The sequence below is a fragment of the Euprymna scolopes genome, chromosome 26, assembly GCF_053919585.1.
Source record: "Euprymna scolopes isolate OS-2025 chromosome 26, ASM5391958v1, whole genome shotgun sequence".
In the NCBI taxonomy this organism is placed as follows: domain Eukaryota; kingdom Metazoa; phylum Mollusca; class Cephalopoda; order Sepiida; family Sepiolidae; genus Euprymna; species Euprymna scolopes.
Genome location: NC_136507.1, coordinates 102,651,105 through 102,676,933, shown reverse-complemented (window position 1 = coordinate 102,676,933; position 25,829 = coordinate 102,651,105). Strand labels below are relative to the sequence as shown.

Here is a 25,829-nt window from a genome sequence, read left to right as displayed (position 1 = left end):
TCTCACCTGCTTCAGCTTGTGTCTTTCCGTTACTTCTGCATTGTACCGCCTTCTACAATTCTATTTAACTACATACTATACAATGCTTCAAGCAAACTACACCCACCTCTTATATGAAAGAAGTTGTATTTGTAAGGCTATATCAATGCGGTTCGTAAGAAACGCTGTGAACACTAGTTAGTATATAAAATAATAATGAGAATATTAAAAGGAAATTTCAGTAATATATATATATAAATAATATATATATATATATATATATAAATATATATATAAATATATATATATATATATATATATATATATATATATATATATATATATATATATATATATATATTCCATTTTCACCCCAAACACGCCACAGTGCTACTTTTATGTCGGAGGCTACTATCGGGGACATGTTGCAGAAATACTATTAAAGGAGTTGAGCAATAATATGCCTGTTCACATTTCACTTGAACTTCTGCATATCAGTACAGCTGGGAAAGCAGAATCCTGGAAGGGAGTTCCAAAGTCTAGCAGTTCTTGGAAAGAAACTATTGGGGTAGAAGGTCTTCTTACATCTAGGGATTTCTGCTCTGTAGGGGTGGGTTCGTCAGAACATCTAGGGCCCACCTACCGAGAAAAAACAGAAACTGGCAAAAGAGTTATCTCCCTTAGGTGAACGAGTCAGTCAGCCATAACACTCGAGAGATAAAACAAGACAGTTCCGATCATTACGCATCCAGTGGCTCATCTATCTAAATCTCTTTTAAATAAAATTGTTTAACGTTTCCCCTTATTTTTGCATCATTTGTACGTGGCGATTTCACAATCAATTTTCATTCTAAAACACGTAGAACAGGCAGAGGAATGAAACATTTCGTCGATGGGACAGAGGTTGAAGCCTAGTTGACAGTTCAAGACCTGTCAGGTTGGCGGCTTTCTTTTGAACCCTGTCCATGAGTGAGAGACTAGAAGCAGATGCACCAGCCCAAATGTGACAACAGTACTCCATACATGGGCAAATTGTAGCCTTATAGAGGCACAGGATACTTTCAAGTGTAAGTAACTTTCGAGCACGGTAGAGAGGGCCCACCTTCATCGCAGCGGCCCTGGCAATGCTAATAATGTATCTGTTCCAACTCATGTTCCCTATGAACGTTAAGCCGAGAATTTTGAAAGAAGTACTTTCAGGTAATGTATCTTTAAACATTGCTATTGGTGGTTAAGAAGGTTTCTGGTAATTATTGAAGGAAACAAGTTTAGTCTTGGCAGTATTGAATGTGATCAACCATTTATGTCCCCATTCCATTACAGATTGAAGATCTTCCTCTAGTGTTTCTGCCATTTCTTTAGATATGTGTTCATTTGTTTTCCCCTCGTGCTGGTTATAGAATGTGGTGTCATCAGCAAATAAACCCATCTCTGAGACAATTTTATCAGGGATGTCATTTATAAATATTAGGAATAATAAGATCCATGAATAGACCTCTGATGTACACCCGCATTTACATCATATTGTTTGGATGTATGATCGTGAAGGAGAACCTGGATTTTTCTTATTTAAGAAGGATTTAATTATGTTAGTATTCGTGCAGTGATACCGTATGATCTGATTTTTCTGAAAAGACCTTCGTGCCAAACCCTGTCAAAATCCTTAGATATCTCTAGGGCTACCGCTCTACCCTCCCCTGTTTTGTCCAGTGAATGGTATATACATTCAGAGACTACAGTTAGGATATCTGCTGGCGAACGGGCTTGCCTAAATTCGTATTGTTGGCCGGTCAGAAGTTTAGCAGCTGTAAGGTGATGGACTAGAGCTTGGTTAATTATACACTAAATATTTTGGCGAAAAGCGGGAGGAGGCTAATGGCGCGATAATTTAATGGGTCGGTTCTTTCACCAGAATTCTTGTAAACTGGTGCCACAGAAGTAGTTTTCCAGCAGTCAGTAAAGCAAGATTCGTTAAGGCATTTATTGTAAAGTTTAGAGAGGACCGGAGCAACCTCAGCGGAGCATATTTTTAATAGCACAGCCGGGATGAGATCGGGTCCACATGCTTTTAGGGTGTCTAGGTTTTTTATATGTTGTACCTGAGAAGGGGTAATTTTCAGACCACCTAGTGTGGTGTCTGTCCGCAAAGGAAAGTCAGGGAGGGGGTGGTTTACTGGGTCTAATTTGGAGTTTTAGGCAAACCGACTGGCAAGCATGTTAGCCTTCTCGGTTGCCGTGTAAACAGCCTCTTGGTTGAATAGATGTATATTACGTTTATTTATCAACATAATATATGCATACGTTTCTTTTTATTTTCTCCTCTGGGGAAGAGATACCACTCTAAAAAATTAGGGACATCAACACCTACGGTCTTGTACTACACATTATGTTGATAAATAAACGTAATATAATAATTATTGAAAATTCCTTCTAATATTGTCATTATTCTTTTATATACTAACTTTTGTTCATGGTGTTTCCTAGGAACCGCAGTGATATAGCCTTCAAACACAACTCCTTTCCAACTACGCACAATGTTTCAAGCAGACTACAACATTCTTCTCATGTCGCTGCAAAATGTTTGCCGATTTAAATCTTCATCTTGAAAATGAAAGATTTTTTGAATTCTTTATTCATAAAAATAACGATATTTAATCTTTTGGACTTGATTCCATCTGTCAACGATTTTATAAAAGCAAGAGAAAGACGAAAAAAAGGGAAAAAGAGAGAAGGTTTAGACAAATAAATTTACCACATCATTTATACTAGTTCTATGAATTCAAAATCAACAAATATTTAGTGTACGATCGTTTCCGAGATGATTTGGAAAAATTATTTTTTATACAACTGAATCCACAGATTCAACATCTCTCCGAGTTTCCTGCCACTGGGAGGCAATCTTTCAATGTTGCTTCTGTTGTAGCTGAGTTCTTATTTTTTATTTTTTTTATTTCTTGTAGGTATGAAGCTGGTGTAATAAGGAATTTTTAAAAATTCAATTTATAACATTATATAATCAATTTTTAATGCTGCAATATTTTAAGTTATAAATTTATTTTATTTTTTACTAGAATATCTTGTCCTTTTCTTTTCCAGTTTTAATAACTATTCCTGTACTTTTCTATGTTTAAGCTTAACTATATTACTTTTCATTCTCCCATGTTCTATTGTAATATATATATGTATATACATGTGTGTGTGTGTGTGTGTGTGTGTGTGTGTGTGTGTGTGTGTGTGTGTGTGTGTGTAAGGGGGGAGAGAGGGGGATTGGGGGTAGAGCGGTTACGATATAGACAGAGAGCGAATGAGAGAAGGTGAGAGATGTTACACGCATTATTAAAAAACAACTTTTCTATTTTCTTATAAGTGCTCCCGGTCAACTGCGGCTGACCTTGTTATGTTAATTAATTAGTTGATGCTTTAATGTTCTTTTATTATTATTATTATTATTATTATTATTATTATTATTATTATTATTATTATTATTATTATTATTATTTTATTTCTTTTATTTCTTTTTTCTTTTTTCTTTTTTTTCAGATCCTTTCGTGCGGATATCTCTGCTGGTGGATAATAAGAAAGTGAAGAGGAAGAAATCGTCCATTAAGCGCGGCACAGCGACGCCAGTGTGGAACGAAGCCGTGACATTCAACGTGCCGGCTGAAGTTCTGCCGAAGGTCTCCGTCGAATGCTGCGTCTGGGATCATGATTTAATTGGCCACGGAGAACTGATCGGAAAATGCGTACTCGGACCTCAACAGCAGGGGAACGAGCGCAAACACTGGAATGAGTTGATCGCCTGTCACAGGACGACCACTGCGATGTGGCACACTTTGCATAAATAAGCCATATTTTTCTGTAACTCATATCAGTACTAAATCAATCGGATATTTTTTTTTGTGTGTTTGTTTGGATTAATTACGAAAATTGAAAAATCGATAAATCGAAAAATTAAATTTCAACTAAAAGCAATGTTATCTATTTAATAGTCATATCAATTGCCAGTAGTAACACATTATTATATTATTACGTTAAACATTTACGGGTTTGTTTTACAATCCACAAAGATACGAAAAAGTGGTTAAAAATTCAAAAATATAGCAAATAAATGTTAGCAAAGGCAAAATAAGTTACTCTTCTACCTATATGGAAAAGTTATTAGTGGGCTTTACTCACTTTAAAACATACGAAAAACATAGTGTTTAGCGATAGATCGGAACAAGAAAAATGACGACGAGCTGACCCCTAAATATGTGCAGTTTGGAAAATCAGTTAAAACTAAAAGAATATACAAAATACTGTTAGAATTCTACCCAACATGTGTTGCCGTGACATGTATTGGGTGTCTTTCTAGCAGAATTTTGTATACTTTTTTAGTTTTAACTGATTTTCCAAACTTCACATATTTAGGGCTCGCCGCCATTTTTCTTGTTCATATATGTCGCTAAACTCTGTATATTTTTCGAATAGATTAAACATTTAAAAGTGAGTAAAACCGCTAAAAACCTTTCTATGTATGTAGAAGAGTAACTTATTTTGCCTTTGCTAACATTAATTTGTTATATAATTTCTTTATTTTTACCTCTTTTTCATATCTACATGGAATGTAAAATAAGCCCACATTTACTTTCATGATCCAGCCATCCGCTTTTATCGTTTTTTTTTTTTTTTGCGATTACCTCCCCTGCTATCATAAAAATTCTTCTATTTGTTATTTAAGTAAAATTTGCAATGATTTTCAAAAGCAATTTTCTTTAATTATTAATTTTCTACTTTGTCACTTTTCGTAATTTTTTTTATTTAGATATGTTACTAATTTCGACATGATAATTAAGTAGATAACATTGGTTTTAGTTGAAATTCAGTTTTTCGATTTTTGACCTTCGTTATTATTCCGAACAAGCACCTTTTTAGTTTTAATTTTTTTTGTTTCAAATTTATTTGGAAATATTTTAGTGCTTGTGTAGATTGGTGATCTTTTAAACCAACGCATTTCAGGTGAAAACATTATTACGCCCTTGCATGTTATGTCGAAATTAGTATAAATTACAACAATTACGAAAAATGGTCCAGTACATGTGCTAGATGTATTTTAACAACAAATCATCCACTATTACGTTCTGTTTAAACATGGCGGCCCCTTAGTTTAAGTCAATTTAAGACAAGGGAGATAAGTCAGTTTGTCATACTGAATTAGTCGCACAACCCTCTCACTTTAAAATATACGATAAAACTTGATAATTCGATAATTTCTATTTTTAATTTTAATTGTAATTATTTTACCACTGGATCATTTTTCGTGATTTTTTTTTAATTTATACTAATTTCGACATGACACGTAAGTACGTAATAATGTTTTCAGTGCAAATGCATTGGTTTAAAAGATCACTAATTTACAAAAGCTCCAATATTTTTGCAGCATTTTTGAGCCGAGATATGTTACTGTTATTCTCATTGTTTACGTGTTTTTAGGGTCTGTTTTCCTCGATTTTATTTCTATTTTCACTATGTTTTTGTCGTTGGGTTATCCGGGGTTTTTCTCCAGGCACCTTTCTTTCTGGATAATTCCAACTTTTCAGTTAATCCTCTAAGATAGATTTTCCTCGTTCTGTCTTCGGCGCTAGATGCCAAGTATTCTTCGCCAGGGCACAAACTCACAAACTTTAGATAGGCATAGAACATTCTTAACAAACACAAGCCTTTATCCATTTCACTATTTGTCCAGAAAGTTACCAATAATCCTGAAAAAAAAAAAAATGGTACGGCGGCTGAAACATTATAAAAAAAAATGACTATAAGTGAAATGAGGGAAAAAATAAACCGTTCAAAACAGGTAAATAATCTAAGATTTTCATTTACCTTGACTTGTCCATCCAGTCAGCGTTAAAAAAGAGAAATGACAAAGCAGAAACATTCAACTGTTTTGGAAAGAGAAAATGTTGATTTTCAAACGTGTGCGCATCTTTGTACGCAACTTTATGCGCATGTCTTTCTATACTGACAAGAGAAACGAAAATGGACGAATTTACTTTGTTAAAAGGAATTTACAAATGGCACGAAGAATAATTTCCACATACATATTTCTGTGGTCATTGCTCCATTATACTTTTTTGTTGTTGTTTTGGGAGCAAAGATTTCTTTTTTGTGTGTTCACTATTTTTGACTCAGGCTTCTTTGGGTTGTTTTTTTTTTATAAATTATGTGTTCTTTCATTTTTTTTTATTTTCATGTTGTTTCCTTTTTTTTCTTTTTTTTTTTTTTTTTTGTTTGTCATCATACATTGCCCACCTTGCCCTACTGAAAAGATCCTGTCCAGTTCCACCCCACTAATTAGCAGTGGCGGTCTGAGTCTAAAAATATTGATTACTGGGAGAAAAAAAAAAAGGGCCCACCCACTACTAAAATAATATCAGTTAATTCCCTTAAAGAATAAATGAAATTAAATTAAAATACAAATAAAAAAAAGAAGGTATAATTAAAATATTTGTGATGAGACAGTACAAATCTTAGTAATTACAGAGTGCATACAAGTACATGGAGTTCGGAATGAACTTGACAATTTTTTGGAAAGAGGCTAATAATTGAAATATTCTCAAAATTCAAAGGGCACTTCTCAGAGGATATTTTGTTGAATAAAGGTCACTCAAAGGAGTCGGCCTATGCCATCATCACGGCCTACGGCAAAATTTGAACCTGGAGCACGCGCCCTTCACGGTGAGGTCCGAGCACCATTTTCATGCTGGCAATCAGCTCAACCTTGGACTTGCAGATGGTACGGTTGATAACTTTTTAAACTGCGTTCCACACATAATAGTCCGTGGGGGTTGCAATCAGGCGAGTTAGAGAGGGGGGGCAGATTTGGGAAATCGATGAGGTTGTAGAAGTTCTCAGGCAGCAACGTTTTTATGGAGGTATGACACCGGAGCTAAGCCTACTGACAGATGTATGGCTATTTCGGAGTCATTCTCTGCACACAGTGCGTGACATCTGTGGGCAGCAAGTTAAAAAAGTCATCTTAGAGTCTGAGTCCCTTTTCAAACATGACGAGTGGTATGATGTGGTTTTCACTAAAAACACATTCAAAGATAATCAGCGGGATTTAAAACATCTTCAAATGGCAAATGACTCTTCATTAAATCAACGGTTGGATGCTGGGTGTTCGAGATAAATATGACACTTTTTTGTAAAGGGAAGAAAAAATATCATATCTTGGCCAATAAGTGACGCATTCTCAAAACTCAAAAGGCATCTCTATTTACATGTTATTCATAGCATGTATGAAATGTAAATAATGAATGTAATAATTTAATTTCTGGATTTTTACTAATATTTTAACTGTTTGTTATTTTTAATAGTTTATTACAATATTTACGGATTAGCATGTAGTTCCAAAAGTATAACTCACGTCACCTGCGTTTCTGCTATATGAAGAGTATTTGTTTGCGTTCTCCTGATAATTGCACCATGATTCAATTCCTTCAACAGTTTCTTTCGATCATCATCACATCGTATAGATCCGAAAGTTCTGTTGTTGGCATTGGTTTTACCGATGTTTTTCTAATCAGAATTTTTTTTTCTAGAAAGGCACGAGGTAGTTACGGAAGGGACCAGGTGAAGGTTGCCAACATCATAAGTGAAAATAATTTTTATGGAACGAACTGGACTCGAACTTGGGACACCTGTCGTCAGTTCGTGTCGTTAACCACTGAACCACCGTCACCTCCCAATTCCTTTCGATGCAAAACAATATGGCCGAAATTTAAACTCTCCTCAGAAAGCGAATGATTAAAAACCATCTCGTTATGATATCCAGATTTGAGCATGTCATGTTTATTCGTTTTGGCACATTGTTTATTTGTGTCCAGGTCTCTCTCTCTCTCTCTCTCTCTCTCTCTCTCTCTCTCTCTCTCTCTCTCTCTCTCTCTCTCTCTCTCTCTCTCTCCCTCCCTTTATTACTAAAACAATTAATAGTTCCCTTTCTCAGTCAAAATTCCTGTTAGGTTTGGTGCTTGTGTTAATCGAAGCAAGTGGTTTTACACCATCTTCATGACAGGACGCTAGTTTGTCGCTGGTTATACTCATTTGTGTGCGCCTGGGAGACGTATATGGTGATGACACCCATCTCACTGTGATCATGATCAACGACGCTGAACTTCGGTTTTCTGACGAGAACCGTCCTGTGAACGTGATATTAACTAAAACATTTGTATTGATTTTTTTCTTTACTGCATCTGTATTGGTTGGCCAAAAAGTTTGCATGTCTTTTTTTTTTTTTTTCGTATTATTTGGATTCATCGGACTACTGGTTTCGCCTTGAGTGTCATTTTCACAACGTTTCGGTCGATGCAACTTCCGACCTTCTTCAGGTGTATCTTGTCGAACCAGGGAATGTTTCTGTCGAAATCAGGAATTTGGATGGATTTTTGAACGGAACCCTTTTATCACAACGTTTCAGTCGATGTTACCTCCGACTTTCTTCAGTGTGTGTCTTGAAACGTTGTGAAAATAATACTCAAGATGAGAACAGTAGTCCGATGATTCCAAATAATACGAATAACCAATCCTCATCTCGAAAATTCAGAAACGTCATTTTTTTTTTTTTTTTTTTACTTTTGTTTTGTTTACTTTTAGTGGGTGTTAATGCAATTCATTTTCCACGTCCGATTTGGAAATCTTGAGAATGTTTGCGATTTGTCTGGTTGTCAAACGGCAATCTTGTTCAGCTATGGCTTTCCATTGGTTACTGTCGACCATCTTTGATCGACCAGAGCGAAAAGCATCTCTCGTTGAAAAAATTCTTTTTCTGAATCAAGCAAACCATTTCTGGCAAACACGTCCTGTTACAACATCCTCTACGTGGCATACATTTATACCGGTTTCTTCCACTTTTTTTCTATTGCAAAAATGCATCCGATGTTGGTAGTGCTTAGCTTGATCTTCCATTTCAAGACCTGAAATACAAGCAAAAGTGCAAGAATTCCTCAGCTTGGAGGCTTATTACGCACTGACCAACGCGCCAACCAACTCGCTACACCGAACACAGGATTTGAAGAATCGGGATATAAAACGATATATAGGCCGCGAAAATGACATTAAAAAAAAAATGACAATAACTCACGCTCCATAACAATTTACAAGGTAACCCAAAAAGTTATCTCTGTTTTTAAAGAAAATAAAAAGAGAACGATTCAGAGTATGTATAACTTATATTTTGTTTTTAAAGTAATCGCCATCGCTATCCAGCATCTTCGGTCAATGTGTCTCTAGCTGTTCAGTCCCCTTGCGGTAGAAGTCTGTTAGCGCTTGGCGCAAGTCTGCTTCATTAGTGAAAGATTATTCTGGGAGTGGAAGACGCGGTACTCGGATGGCGCAAGATCAGTTGAATAAGGTGGATGGCACAACATCTCCCATCCAAGCTGTTGTATGGTATACCTGACCGCTCGCGCGACATGTGGCCTGGCGTTGTCATTGAGGAAAAGGCACACCTTTGCGATTCGCCAGTGTTGGCTCCTTCTGGTGCAATGCATATTGCAGACGTTGCAATTGTTGCGAACATTGGTCTCCACTAACCGTTTGATCCGTTGGTGGCATCTCACTTGACGATCACCAAGCACGAAGCATAATCTTGCGTTGGTGCATAAGTGGTGTGAGGGTCAGCATCCTGAGGAGACAACTAATGTCTGGAACGCTTGGGAGTTGCGTACAAAACCCACTTTTCATCACTGGACTAGTAAACACTTGATTGAATAAGGATGCGGTATATATATATATATATATATATATATATATATATATATATATATATATATATATATATATATATATATATATATACTTTTAATTTTAATTTGTTTTTACATAAGCAGTAAATATAAAACATAAAAACAAATTAAAAAAAAATTTTAATGTAAAAACAAATTAATAAAACATAAACAAATTAAAAATATACCATGCTCTACTTTATTATTGAGCACTCTTGTATTAACCACGTTATACTTCATTGGTTACCTTACCCCTGGAAAATAACAACCTCAAAATTATATACATACCATCCACGTATACAACCATTCATTTTTTTCTTAGAATTATAAAAGAAATGACCTTTTCTGGTTAAAATCGTGGTTCAACTTCTTATGACCAACATTTTTCTATTATACTTTCAACATCCAAAATGATAGCTTACAAAAAGTGAGGTATTACAATTGGAATCATTTGAAAGACATTCTTTGAAATAATCAAAACATGTTTTATTCTTCTCTTTCTACAGACTTTGCAAATTCATAACTACCGTTCACTCTGATCGGGTTTGGCTTCCCTCAAAGGAGGAAGTTTCTAGGAGATATTGAATCTCCGATCGTAGGCATATCTTCGTGAGGGGAGATAACGACGTTGGTTTGAGAAGGAGAAAGAGGATTATTATTATTATTATTATTATTATTATTATTATTATTATTATTATTATTATTATTATTATTATTATTATTATTCACTCACTAGGAGTTTTCACACACGTTAACATCAAAGATTTATCTTTGAAAACAACCTCTGGTGTCCCCTGAAATCTGAATGAAAACAAGTCTCCCCAGATTTCCAATACTCACCACACCACCTCTTTTGATAACCTTTGCAAATTAGTTTGCATTATCGCAATAACCGTTTACCATTGATTTCTCGTTTGTAGCAACCATTGGTATTCATTGGAATTTGAGTGGTAATAAGCCTCCCCAAGGACCCAGTCCTCTTCGCACCTATCCAGTGGAGGACCGCTTAGTGCTTTCTCTCGTCTATCTTTCGATCCTCCTTGACCCGCCTCACTTATTTGGTGTGACGCCAGTTTATGGTAACATACACACACAAAAATGGAGGAGTAGGCGGAAGGCAGAGACGCAAGTGGGTTAACCTATACAGTTTCAGTTTTCATGATTCCATGTGATGTTTCTTCGAGTTTTACATCTGTAACAGTTTCTGTATGTCCAGCTTGTGCCCGTAACTCATGTGTGTTAGTCTCCACATTCAAGGGCTTTCAGTAAAGTGTTGACGCTCTCCCACATACAGCGCATAGTATTCTCAAATTGTCACCCATCTGGTACTGATCAGGTCCAAAATTGCTTAACTTCAGTAACCCAACGAGAAATGGTGTGTACAGCATTATTATCCTATATCTCTACGGACCCTTTTATAAAATATACACGATAGAAGCAACTCTTTGATTCATATCTCTGCCTTTAATCACAGTTAAAACTATCTCGTTGAATACAGGATTTTCTCTGATCTCAGTCATCTGTAAAATTTCGAATCTATTTGAAGATCTCGTCAATGAAGCAGAAATCAACCGACTTTGGCTCAAGAATTGACCAATTAAACAACTTGAAGCAAAAAAGTGATATACAATGCTCAACTCCAAATATATTCCAAAAGGAAGAGGAAGGAAAATACAAATAACGAAGGCATTATCTAACATGCGACGCGGAAATGACTTCAAATTAGTTTGTACATTTCATATTCACACACAAGTGACGTCATACCACACCAGAAACTTGATTGACGGAGTTCAATTTTACGGAAAACAAAATTTATGACGAAATTAAATTTTTTTTTTCCCAAAATCAAACATTTAATTATTGATAATTTCTGAATGAACAAATATACTTCCGGTATTTAAATATACTTCCGGTATTTTAAACATACTTCTGGTATATTAAATATATTTCCAGTATTTACAGTGCAGTATGAACATTGAGCAGAGAAGTCGGTACTCATGCAGAGAGTGATCGGTGCTGAAATAATAACGTTATTATTTAAAAAGCCATTCTTAACATGGGGATGGGAGGGTATTTTGTACCTATTCTGTACTTTAACCTTACAATTGAATAAAAAAAAAAACATATCATAAAATTTTTAATTAAACGTGGAAATACGATTTAAAAAAATAGCGCGGATCACTCTCTCCATTAGCACCGAAAAGTCGATTATAATTCTGTTTTACCGGAAATCTGCCGAGGAACTCTGCTCGAAGACGGAATATCAAAATAATCTATCAAATGATATCCAACTATAGGCAAACAAAATGGCGAAGTAAAGAAAATTACAACTAAATTATATAAATGTCCCTATTAAAGTTGAACAACTAAATTGATGTTTATAGATTGCTGTAAAATAATAGAAACATGTTTTTTTTTTTTTGTTTTTTGTTTTTTTCAAAAATTGTTTTGTTTTATTTATTTATCTATTTTCATTTTTGGCGGTTGGAGACACCAAAAGTTGTCAAATATATTTAAATAAAGCAGGCATGTCAAACGCGAGAGTCACATGGAACCATTAAGATTTATTGAAATCGTTTAAAAATAATTACATCAGAATATTTCTGTTAATTAAGGATTTTGGTCTTATGGCCATGAACAAAATGTAGTATCTGTTCTGATGTTACAGTTATTCTATTCTGGCCTCGATCAGGAGAAGGTCATTCTAGAAGCAATTTTTTTTATTTTTGTAATAATCCAGAGTGTCCCTTTTTAGGGAGCTGGATATTCCATGCATTAAACACCGACCTTGTGTCTAACTTTGCAAATAAATGGAAAATACAATCTGCACGCGAATGATAACGAAATAGTTTAACAAATGAGCAACAAAAATTTTTTTTTAATGGAAAAGATCTGTAAGCCACGTCAGTAAATGCAGTTTGAAATCGATAAAATACCACTTCGTTTTAATCGAACAGAAACATCCCGAATAAAGAAAAAAAAACTTTTGTTTTTTAGCGAAAGACGGACGTTTATACAGCTTAAATTATATAATCGACACTTTTAACAGTTCCATGAAATGCATTATTTTTTATGCAGGCCGCATGTGTGCTTGTAAAGGGCCACATGTGGCACACGAGACACATGTTTGACATGCCTAATGTAATACGACTGGAATAATGAGGGCTACTATTTATTAAAACGATGACGCCATTTTTTAAAATTATTTTTATATGTTCAATAATATCATCATTAGCTGAATTAAAAAAAAAACAACAACAAAAAAAACAGCATCTGTGATGTGATGAAAAATGTATAAAACATGTCGACACTTGTACATTTGGGTATTTTTGACATTTTTTTTTATTATTTGAAAGAACTCCTTTCAGCACAGGAAGAGACAAATCAAGAAGACCCTATCCGAAAATATCAAAATTTCGCATAACTTTTAGGGGGAAAAAATACACTAAATTACTACAAAAACACAATATAAAACATTAATTATCCGAACATTTATTGAATTAAAATAAAATTAAGAAAGATTATGAAATTAATGGAAGTTGTTACATAAAAATGCATGATTCTTTTTTAATTTATAGTTTTGAGCAGCCATTATTGGAAAGTGTGTGATCGTTTTTAGAAAATAACCCCCTTTTTTTACAAAATTGAAACTTTCACTTAATAAATAAATCATTTTCAGAATTTTCTTAATTTTATTTTAATTCAATAAATGTTCAGATAATTACGGTTTTATGTTGTGTTATTGTATTACTTTGTGTTTTGTTTTTTACCGAAAAGTTCTGCGAAACTTTGACATTTTCGGACAGGTTCAAGTAACTTCTAAGCTTATTATATGCCTCACAAAACGTTCTCCGAAAATGAAATCTTTAATTTGTTCTAGTCTGTCTCTCCCATTTCCAGGTAGACCGCTAGCGCATTAGTAATGCACTGCATTACCTTCCAAATTCATTGGAATCAATGATGCTGTCTTTGATCTTTTGCAGCTTTGCAACTAGATTTAGCTTATTAAGCCACGCGACCACATACCTTCTCCAGTGAACGGCCTCAGGACGTCACTATTTAACCTTACTCGTTCTCTCATTTTCTCCGTTAGCCGAAATAGCTTGCAGTATATTATTCTTTTCCTTCTTCAGAATTCTCGATATCGAAATTTCAATACACAACTAATTATTCTCCTCCTGGTTTCAAGAGTCAATAGATATCTGACAAAACTCACTTCTGCCAAAAAATAATCCCTTCTCTGATTAACAAGTTTTTTTTTTTTGGTTTTTAAACCGTCTGCCTTTCATATACATATTAGATTCCCTGAAATCTCATTACCTCGTTACCTCATGAGGTCGCCGGCCTATAATAAATATAGCAGCCATTTTTTATTCATTCTCCTTGCTTAACGCGAACACTGCATGCTGTACAAAAATCAGGTTTGTTCAAATTTTTAATCACAATGGTATTACTTTGATGTATTTTTTTTAACCTAAAATTTATGCGAAACTTTGCCATTTCAGATAGGGTATTCTTGATTTGTCTCCCCTTTCTTCAATAGAAAAAAAGTTCTTCAAAAGTAAAACCAAAAAAGAAACGGAACTTGTTATTATATTGCTTTAGTGTATTTGTTTTGTTTTTGTTTTGTTTTTTTACCATTTTCGGATATGATCTTTTTTGGTTTATCTCCCTCTTTTTCTGAGAGGATGTCTTCAAAAGCACAAACAAAATAAAATTATCCAAAATAACCAGAATGCACAAATGCCAACATATGAAATGGCGTTGTTTGTCTTTGAAACTGATGTGTTTAAATGATTTTCAAATGTCTGATATTCAAATGGCTTCGTATTTTTTTTTTTAATATAATATTTTGACTTTTTTATAACTTGAACTCTTTGTGAATTATGTGTTGTAAAAAATAACGTGTTAAAATCTAATTTAAAAAGAAATTAAATGCGTTTTTTCTTTTGCTAGCTATGACCTCCAAACATTAAAGAAACAATATCAATTACAATTCACCTTTCTTTTTACTGCGGAGATTTTTTTCATAAATTTCCTATTAATGGAAAAGTCGGCCGTAATTATTATTTATTTATTTTTTTTTTTTTTTTCATCTGTAATACTTTTTTATGAATTGTATCTGTGTATAATGCGCATTTCTTTGTTTAAAGTGAGAGAATTGATTTATGTCATTACAATTCTCTTTCTAACCCGCCATTTCTATCTGCCTTTGTTATTATCGTCCTCAGGTTCATATTCTCGTGTCTAGATTGGATGTGCTAGTACAATTTTTTTTTTTCAATTATAAAATCTATGCTTTAAAAAAAAACAAATTTCAAAAAAGAGCAAAAAAACAAAAAAAAAACTAAAATGAATATCAATTTTCAGACGAGTTCAATAATTTATACGTTTTGGATTACTACTTCTATTTGGGCTGCTATTTCCACAATGTTTCGGCCGATGGAATCTTCGAGCGTCTTTTTTTCTTCTTCTTTTCTTTTTAATTGGAAAGGCACCGCTTCGGCGCTTAACAGGTCCCGGGGATCAACCACGCTTTGATAAAAGTTAAGTGTTAGGTAGATGATGAGACAACATGATCAGTTATGGCGGAACTAGGGCTAGATTATTTAAACAACAACTTATTCACATTACATTTGAAAAATGACCACCCTATGGTCAGTTGGGAAACAGTCCCACGGTATTATGTTCTACAGACGGACGGTCTTAGGAAAGAAATTCTGTTCACGGAATTTTCGTTTAGTTTTAGCCAGTAAGTTAACTGTTGTTTCAGCTAAACGAGTATTTGTTGCGAACATTTTATGGAGGGGACCGTGAATTGGAGCTCAGTCGAGCACCTCTTCAGGTGTATTTTGTTGACCTATGGGATCTTTATGCCGAAATCAAGAATTAATACAGAATTTCGAATCTAACTGTTTATTTAATTCGCATGGGTAGACTGTTCTCGTTCTTTCAGCCGTGACTGAGTATTAAGCATTTTTTTAATTTGATTGTCACTGAGAACTGATTGTGACTCAACACTTTTATCCGTTGCTCTACGGGTGTAGATTACTGAGTTCGGATTAAGATTGATGGGTTTGGAAAAAAAAAAAGATTCAAGTTGAAAATTACATCGGCCGAAACGTTGTGACCATAACATCTAAGATGAGAACAGCAATCGTAACATAATAAAAGTGATTGATTCAGTGGATGTTTTTTTGATCGATTCAGAAAATCGAAGAAATTCTATGCTGTATTCGATTAACCTTCATCTTACTAATTGTTAAAATTCGAACAATTGTACACTACTCCGAAGGAAACACTTTTTTCTTTTCTTTTTCTTTCTTTTTTTTTTTTTTTTTTTGGTTTTCAGTTTGCACATTTGGAGAGAGCACGGCAGGGGCAGACAACTTACATTCATTCATTCATTAAAAACAATATAGTTTTGACTTTTTTGCGAAAATTGAAAATTTTGCAAAAACAAATTATTTTCTCAAATTCCACACGCATTTCAACAATGTACATTCAAAAATATTTATATAAATCTTAAAAGTCGTACATTTTGACAACTTTTATTCATATATTTCAAACATAAAGTTTAATGATTATATTTTGTTTGTTCCGAACATTTCAGAATTTTGCCTTTGTTTCGAAAACAACATTTTTAATCTCTACATTTTGTGTTGTTATAATTTTCTTATATTTATTTTAATTAAATAAATGTGTAACAAAAAAAACTTTCTCGACAAAAGACCCCCCCCCCAAAAAAAAAAAAAAACGCTTATTTATTATTGTGAGATTTTAGATTCGGTCCTGAAAGTGCATTTGTCTGCCTCTGCTATGCACTCTCCAAATGTTCCACCTGAAAACCAAAAAAGTAGTTCCTTCGTAGTAATGCGCAAGTGCCAACAATCGTTATATTTTATGGGCGGGAAAGGAAAGTGAAAGTAATTTTTAATCTAAAAATTATATACCTGATAAAAAAAAAAAATCAGAATTATCCGACTATTATGAAATTTCCAGTATTCATTGATTACTAAATGATCGTTGTGTTTATTTCATTCATTTAAAAATAAAACAGATATTTTTATATATTGATATATTTTGATCAGTTCCTAATTTCTGGATTCGGAAAAATTAGGTCATGTGATATTTCTGTAGACGGTGTAATCTCAAAAACAAAAACAAAAAAAACGTTACCTCGTCTGAAATTAGCAGGCGTTATTTAATCGATAATAGATTTTAAAGGGAACAGAAAACAAATTCAAATTATATTGGACAAACAAAACAGAATTTTAAAAAATCGTAATCATGCGACTGACATTCTCATCTTCAGTGTTATTTTTATAATGTTTCAGTCGATGTAACCACCGACCTTTTTCAGGTGTATCTTGTTGAATTCAGGAATCTTTCTGTCGAACTTGGGAATCTTCACGGAATTTCGAACGGAACCCTTTATTAAATTCACGAGGTTGGCATGCTCTCGTTCCGCCATGACTGGGTTGGTAGACGTTCTAAGTAATTTGCAATTGTATTTTTGAACCTTCAATCTCCAAGAATGTAACTTTTACAACTGAATTAGACTAAGTAATCTATCCACTGCGACACAGGTCCTTGCGGAGATTGAATGGTTCATTGGTTCAATCCTCAGTGCGGGCGACTCAAAATATAATTGCGAATTACTTAGGACTTCTACCTGATCATAGCTGACGGAACAAGAGCATGCTTGCTACTCACGTGGATTAAATAAAGGGTTCCGTTCGAAATTCCAGGAATATTTCCGAGTTTGACAGAAATATTTCTGAGTTCGAGGGAAAGATTCCTGAGTTCGATAAGATACACCCGAAAAAGGTCGAAAGTTATAGTGACCGAAAAGTTATGAAAATAACACTCAAAATGAGATCAGTAGTCCAAAGAATCCAAATAATACGAATAATAAATCCTCCTCTCAAAAAAGCAAAAACGTAAAATAAAAATTCTCTTTTAAAACGAACGTTTTTATTTTTTTAAATAAATGTAACTTTATTTGTATGTTAATCTAATCCTTTTTCAACGAATTTTTACTTGTTCGTTGAAAAAGAAATTTTGTATTTTTATGCAAAAAATTAGTAAAGTTATATTTAATTAAAGATAAGATTTAAATTGTTCGTTGGGAAAAAGATTACTTTTTATTTTTTGTAATAAATTTTATTTCTGAAAAATTGAATTTAATTGCTTTCTGTTCATTTTAAAATGTGTCCTAATTTTTTTGTTTGTTTGTTTTGTTTTTTAACCTATTTTTATTTTGACATGTTTTATTTTGCCATATTTTGTTTTTGACATGTTTTATTTTGACATGTTTTGTTTTTGACATGTTCTGTTTTTGACATATTTTGTTTTTGACATATTTTGTTTTTGACATGTTTTGTTTTTGAAATATTTTGTTTTTGACGTTTTGTTTTTGACATGTTTTGTTTTTGACATGTTTTGTTTTTGACATATTTTGTTTTTGACATGTTTTATTTTGACATGTTTTGTTTTTGACATGTTTTGTTTTTGACATGTTTTGTTTTTGACATGTTTTATTTTGACATATTAATTCTGATTTACTAAATGTTTTGTTTGGATTTGTTTGTCCAATATAATTTGGATTTAATTGTTTTCTAGGTAATGTCACAAATGAAACGGAACGAACCGCGGTAAAATTGACATAAGTAAAAAGAAATGAAAAGGAAAATAATTAAAACAACTTTTATTTTTACTTATGTAGAATAAATCCAAGAAAAAAAAAAAAAATAATTTAAACAACTTTTACAATTTTTTTATTTTAAAATAATTTTTTTTAGTATTTTTTTTTAATTTAAAATGAAAAATAATTTATGTAAAATGAATGCACACGATGCAGCAAAGGATTTCCACATGAATCCATAAAAATACGAACTAAACAGATTCATCGAAGTCTCGTCGCTTCGTTCCATCCCACTCAATCCAGGTTTTTGATCGCAAGGTCAAGGCTGCTATTTGTTCTGCGAATTTGCTAGTGGCAGCCATTTTGATTTTTTTCCTCATTTAATGTGTACACATTTTAATCGTGCATTTCTCAAGTTTATATGAGTAAAATAAATTAATTGTTTTTACTTGAAATGATGGTACTTGTACAGTTTAATCAAGACATTAAAAAATGAAAATATCGAAAAAAGAAGTTATATTGTACGTATCCGTTTTGGACTGAAGATCTCCGAAAAAAAATTTCATTTAATTTGATCGAGTAGTTTTTTGTTGTTGTTGTTGTTGTTTTTTTTTGTTTTTTTTTTAGCGGAAAAATACATTCTTATGAGAGCGCGTTGAAGTTAGCCATTACGAAATTTGCTGAACACGCCACGGGGAGATAACTCCATGTAAAGCACCGATACTCCCTCCCGATCTTTAATTCTAACTTTTCTTCCTAAAAATCGAACCTTTTGCTCGGTATCATAACAAATTGTTTTTTCGCTGTAAAAAAAACCCTACTTGATGAAATTAAGTGATTTTTTTTGTTTTTGTTTTTGTTTTTTGAGATCTTCGTTCCATAACGAATGCATGCAATATAACCTTTTTTCGATATTTTCATTTTTTAACGTCTTGACTAAACTGTACAAGTACTGAAATGAATCCTCATGAAATAATGTTTAAGATAAGAAACATTTTTAATGCCTTCACAGACTTATGTTTTCATATCACCCACAAACCATATTTAATGACTTAATCGTTTTCTATTCTTTTTAAAACGCATTCATAAAATAACGGCTGGTAATTTCAGACGCGGTAACGTTTTTTCTTTTCTTTTTTTTTTTTTTTAATTACATCGTCTACAAAATTATCACGTAACATAATTTTCCGTATCCATAAATTTGGGACTGCTCAAATACACAAATACTGACTTTTTGGTCGTTTTTTTTTTTGTTTTTGTTTTTCATAAAGGCGAGGGCGCAATCGACGATAAGGGTCAATGAGTATACGATGATGACTGAGATAACAGCACAGTGATCGTCAGAGGTGGAAATTGGGTAAAATTTGATTATTTAAGAACTTGTTTACATTGGAATTGAAAACAAGTTGCTGTCAGCTAGAAAGCAGGTCAGCGCAAAAGAGTTTTACGGGTAGGTAGTTCTAGGGAAAAAGCTTTGTTCATGGAATTTGCGTTTAGATTTAGGCACTGATAGAAAGTGGGTGAAATTGTTGATAATGGTTGTAACTAGACGAGTGTTTTTATTTTGTTTTTTGTTTGTTTTTTTGTTTGTTTTGTTTTGTTTTTGTGTGTGAAAGTTTGTGTAGAATTTAACCCCCTTTGCCATTTCAAGGATCAATACCCATAATGGAAACTCGATAACCACCTTTACAATGGGAGATGATACGCTGAAAATGGGAATGAAACAAAATAAAGGAGGCAACTAGTATTTTAAGCTCTTAAAACATTTTTATTTCTTTGCTTTTATGATTTTCGAGTATATTTTGGTGCTTGTCTATAAATGAGCCGAAAAAAATTTTTACAAGAAAATTCTGACAAAAATCTTTATAATGTACGTACTTGTCACTGCATGATGTCATATTCCAAAAATCGCGTAAATCGATCAAGTATTTTTTTTATTTATTTAAGAAAATCAAATATTATCATACGTTTTAGCGAAGATTTGCTTCACGCCGTCTTGTTTGAGACCTAACGACACCTGTCGGAAATATGGAATCAACAAGGGCAGACAATCGACTTTTTTTATTTTTTTATTTCTTAAATGTCGAAAACACTTTTTTTTATAATACAAATACAAAATAATAAATTAACTTATTTAATAAATAAATAAATTGACTTCTTTTAATAAAGAGAATGTCGAAAACTGTGGGTTTTTTTCGTTTGAAAACAGACTTTAATAAGCGAACATGAAAAACAGGAAAAGAAGTCATATTAATTTATTATTTTGTATTTGTATTATATATATATATATATATATATATATATATATATATATATATATATATATATATATATATATATATATATATATATATATATATATATATATATATATATATATATATAAGTGTTTTCGACATTTAAGAAAAATAAATAAATAAAAAAGTCGATTGTCTGCCCTTGTTGGTCTCATATTTCCGCCAGATATTTGATTTTGTTAAATAAATTTTTAAAAAAACTACTTGATCGATTTACGTTATTTGGAGAATATGACATCTTCATGTAGTGCCAAGTACGTACATTATAAAGATTTTTTCAGCTTTTTCTTGTAAAATTTTTTTTTCGGTCCATTTATAGAAAAGCACCAAGCTGCCTTTTAAAAAATGAGGGGGTTTGTTTTTTGGGCTTTTTTTGTTTGTTTGTTTTTTCAAAATTAAGTGCTTTCGCTTTTATTTTCCGTCCTTAACCATTTAGACCCTGGCCCAATTAAGCGATTAAAAAGGCAATAGGCGATTAGTAAAATTATTTGATAACGTATTATTAGAAGACCGAAATATCAGCCGTATTATCTTTTTAGTAATGTTGCTAGGGGCGGCCGATTAATAGGTGTATCAGAATTTTTGTAGGAATTTTTGATACCCCTAACACGAAACTGCGAATAAAATATAAAAAAACTCGTAATTTCTCCTTTTAAAGTGGGTTGTTTATTTTCTTTATGGATTATACTTCCAAAATAAACTATTAAAGTTATTTTAAAAGTAATAGAAATATTTGTTTTTTATTTTTTAAAAAACAGTAACGAATTTTACGAACTCAATATTTTTCAATTTATAATTTTAAAAATCTATCAAAATTTTTCTATTGATTCTATTTTTACGATATTTTCAGGGTCAATGTGAAACTTTATGCTCTTTTCAATAAACCGAATATAATATTTTAGACAAACGTTTTTTTTTAATTCACGTCCCCCCCCCATTTTCAAGTGTCTATTAAAAAGTAAATAATTAATTTACTCACCAAAGTTTTATATATCACAAATTGAAGAGAAAAGGTCAATAAATAATATATTCAAATTTAAAACAAAAAAAGTAGTGTTTTTTAGAAATTTACTTGTAAAGTTCGAAGTTTAAAACCTTTTTTTTAAAAACCACGTTGTTTGTTTTTTTTTCTTTTTTTTTTTTAATGAAACCTTGGTCCTTGCTCCTTTAATTGAAAAAAAATTAGGGCTTGAATTACATTTTTCGAGTAGTTGTAAGCTTGGAAAGACAGGGGGTCGAATAATTCACGCTTCCCATTTTGAAATGTCTATTAAAAAGTAAATAATTAATATACCCACCAAAGTGTTATATATCACAAATTGAAGAGAAAAGGTCAATAAATAATATATTCAAATTTAAAACAAAAAAGTAGTGTTTTTTTAGAAATTTACCTGTAAAGTCCGAAGTTTAAAATCTTTAAAAAAAAAAAAACACGTTGTTTGTTTTTTTGTTTTATTTTTTAATGGAACCTTGGTCCTTGCCCCTTTAATTGAAAAAAAAATTATGGCTTGAATTACATTTTTCGAGGAATTATAAGCTTGGAAAGACGGGGTGGAATTATTCACTATTTTTCACGAAATTTCTGACACACCTACCGATTAATCGGCCGTGCAAGGGCGGAAGGGCTATGTTACAAACATCTAATGGTTTTGTACAGCATACGCCAGTGTTCAAAGAAACGCATACTCCTAAAACCACGTAAATACATTTATAGAGATTTTATTTATATGTAACTTTTTTTATTATATATATATATATATATATATATATATATATATATATATATATATATATATATATAGTCACCGCTTATCAATGCCCGGAGGTCACTAAAGGATGAGGGTAGATGAGTACCGTGATGATCGGTGATGATGGAAATTAGATGAGTTAACCTATTTTACTGAACTTTAAATCTTTATTTGGTTTTCACCTCAACATTTTCTTTTAAAATGACAACCGATAAAGTTTTCGGGTATGCTGAAAACGAAGATCACATTTAAATTTTCGGCAAATGAGTAGTTTTCCGAATATTAAGCAATGTAATTTCTTATGTTGAAAGTGGTGGCCATTGTTGTACGCGCAAGCACACGCATACTTTTGGCAAAAAAATATGCGCGTACAACAATGGCCACCACTTAGTAGGTCGTTATTTTAATGGAAAATGCTAAGGTGTAACCAAATAAGAATTTACCAGAGTTTATGTATCAAAACATTTTGTATGTGATTTTTTTATATTTCTTAAATTTATATGAATTGAAGAACACGCTTGTAAAAAAATAACTTTCAAAGTTTATGACGTAAAATATGACAAAGATCGAAGCCAAGTATAAAATGTGATGAATCTGTTTACATTTTAATGTTGTCGCTGTGATAAATAGCAATGATTCAGACCAGAGACTAGCTACCTCTGACATGGAGGTTATGTATTCGGTTGTATAAGGTTGGTGCAAAAGTTTTTTTTTTTTTTGGTACTTGTTAAGATATAGTCAGCAGATCATTTTTAAAAAATATATTGTTTTAAGCAAAAACAATATTACTACTTAATTGACATGCCGAAAATAATAATATATCCAAAAATTACGAAAAATCCTTGAGTAGAAAATTATTACTAGTTAAAAGTAATTTTTTATGGAAAGTTGGGTAAAATCGCATTTTTTCTTAGACAGTAGGCAGTACGAGGCTAAACGCAGGGGACACAACTCCAAAAGGAATATTTTAGTTTACTTGTGTTATGGATGCAATATTTGTTGTCTATAGCAATAGACTTTTTTTTTCTTTTTTTTTTTCTTTTTTTTTTTTACTAAAAACACAATAGCAGTTGTTTTACTTGATGAATTTTCGTAATTTTTGGATATATTACTATTTTCGACATGAAAAATAAGTACGTAATATTGTGTTTACTTAAAGATATATTTTAAAAAAAAATCAATTTGTTGACTATAGCTTAACAAGTACCACTTTTTTTCTTTTTTTTTTTTTTTCAATTTAAAATTTTTTCTTGAAAATTAAAAACTGCTTTTGAAACATCTTTATTCATAACAATAACAAACTTTGCTCTCTGTAACCAGATTCCATCTGTTAGCGTGCTTATAAATACCTTGCTTGTAAAATTCTTTTAGGTTTTGGTGTGAAATATGGATCTAAATCATGTTCAATCTCCTCTTTTGATGTTAAACTAAGGCCATCTAAATGGTTTTGTAAAGTGATAATCCGAGGGAGCTAGGTCAGGAAAATATCCTTCTTCGTCTTCACGCGACCCGTGGCGGCTGCCGTTGGGGCTCTGCAGATGACCTATCAACCAATCCTCTCCATCATTCCTAGGGGTCTCTGGTAGTACCTTTGTTGCTCGGCAGCTGCTCCTACCTAGTTAGGAGGAAAGGCATCACTGGTCCTCATCCAACTCTTGAATCTCTTATGTGCTGACTCCAAGTGTCCACCCTGGTTCACTGCTTCAGCTGGCGGGCAAAACTACGTGAGGGGGTGGTGTTGACACTGTACCACTAGGCAAAGGATTTTCTAGAAGCAGATCACCAGTCAGGGTGGAAGGGGTTCAGAACAGCTTCAATGGCTAAGTGCTTGTGAAGAAGTCAGCCGTGGCCAGGCTTGGAGAGGGATAGGCTCCACCAGGCGTCATTGCCTAAGATTCGCTACATGAGGAAAATATGCTGAATAAAAAATATTAATATATGATGAATAATGCAATATTTCCCAACCAAATTCTCCTAGATCTTTGGTTAGTAATGCTTCGGTGATCTGAAGAGAACTGAGTTGTCATTATGATTGTCATAATTGTTCCATTTGGTCAGTAGTACTGCATGAGGACGAGCATTATCTTGATGGAAGATGTCCCTTTTTTTGTTGACTAAAGAAGGTTGCTTTCAGATCAACATGAGTGAAAAAATCGCAGAAAAATATGAATGATGCTTTAAAAATTTGATAGAAAAAAAGTTATAAATTAATCTTGATTATATGATTATAGGCCATCTTCACCCATTGTAATTTTTTACAAATCAACAAAAACTTTTGAACCGATTTGATATTTCTGATTATACTTATTTATAGCCTAGCGTCCACACGTTTGACAAATCGTCACTAGACTTGGCTAAAATATCAGTCATGGTCTAGCTTAGCCCTGATTAAATTTTGGGATATACATGTCAACGGTCAAGCTCAATGCCAGGGAAAATTGTTTAAAGCAAGCATATCAAACACGCAGCCTGCACAGATAATCTTCCTTTCTCCCACAACTTATTATCAGGGGTTTGGTACGTTTCGGTGTAGTAGAAGTGGGAGGAGATAATTTTCAGTAAGGTTAAGTCTTATAAAAAAAAATAAAACATCTAAGCTAAATAATAATTTAGTCTAAATGTTTTTTTTTTTTTTTTTTTTTTTTTTTTTTGTATGGTTGTGCCTAACTACTAGAATTAATTCAAGTTTCCTTATACTAATATGCAGTTTTTACGTTTTTAGAATGATATTTTTATCGTGTGAGTGCTACCATACTTTATTTGAATTGAAAGTTAGACAGTTATATTGAATTTTGAGGATTATCTTCCTTTAAAATGCGATAAAAACTATTTTTTGAATCTGTCTCTATTAAAGAAAATGATTTTATTTTAAAATTTATGAAAGATGAAGTCTACAGTTTTTTGTAAATTAAGCATGGACCTACTTATTAGTCATTACTTGAATTTAACTGTAGGTTTCTAAACTGAAACAAAAAAAAAAAAAGCAAACATTTTTATTTAACATGTTCAACTTTTGCAGCCTTCATGACAATACAAATCGACTCCTATGGCCATTAGAAGACTTTGAGTTTGACATACCTGATCTAAAATCACATATTTTAAGATGACTTCGATTTTGTTCATCAAAAGATTCGCTACTTGGTCTATATCGTAGCTAATGAAGTCCTGCAACTGGCTTGTATTTGATCTTAACCTTAAACCGTTTGCTCAAATTGGATATTTTGACGTTTTCAGGCGGAGGTATGCAATCTCACTACAGACTTAAACTTTTGTCTTTAAAACTGTATCTGTTTTCTAAAGAAAATAGGAATACAATAAAATTGTTTTTGTCTGTGTGTTTGTTTGTTTGTTTAGAAAAAAAAACGAATTTATGATGACTTGATGGAAGTTTGCGCGC

The 25,829-nt window shown here is 32.6% G+C and overlaps 1 protein-coding gene across 1 annotated transcript in view; it reads left to right on the top strand.

Moving 5' to 3' along the window:
* LOC145248315 (synaptotagmin-6-like) overlaps nt 1–6,444 on the top strand; it is a 237,355-nt gene extending 230,911 nt beyond the window's left edge. The window contains exon 7 of the mRNA XM_080110224.1: nt 3,520–6,444. Coding sequence (XP_079966350.1) covers nt 3,520–3,824 — 305 coding nt within the window. The 3' untranslated portion in view covers nt 3,825–6,444. The remainder of the gene's footprint in view (nt 1–3,519) is intronic.
* Nucleotides 6,445–25,829: the final 19,385 nt, after the last annotated feature.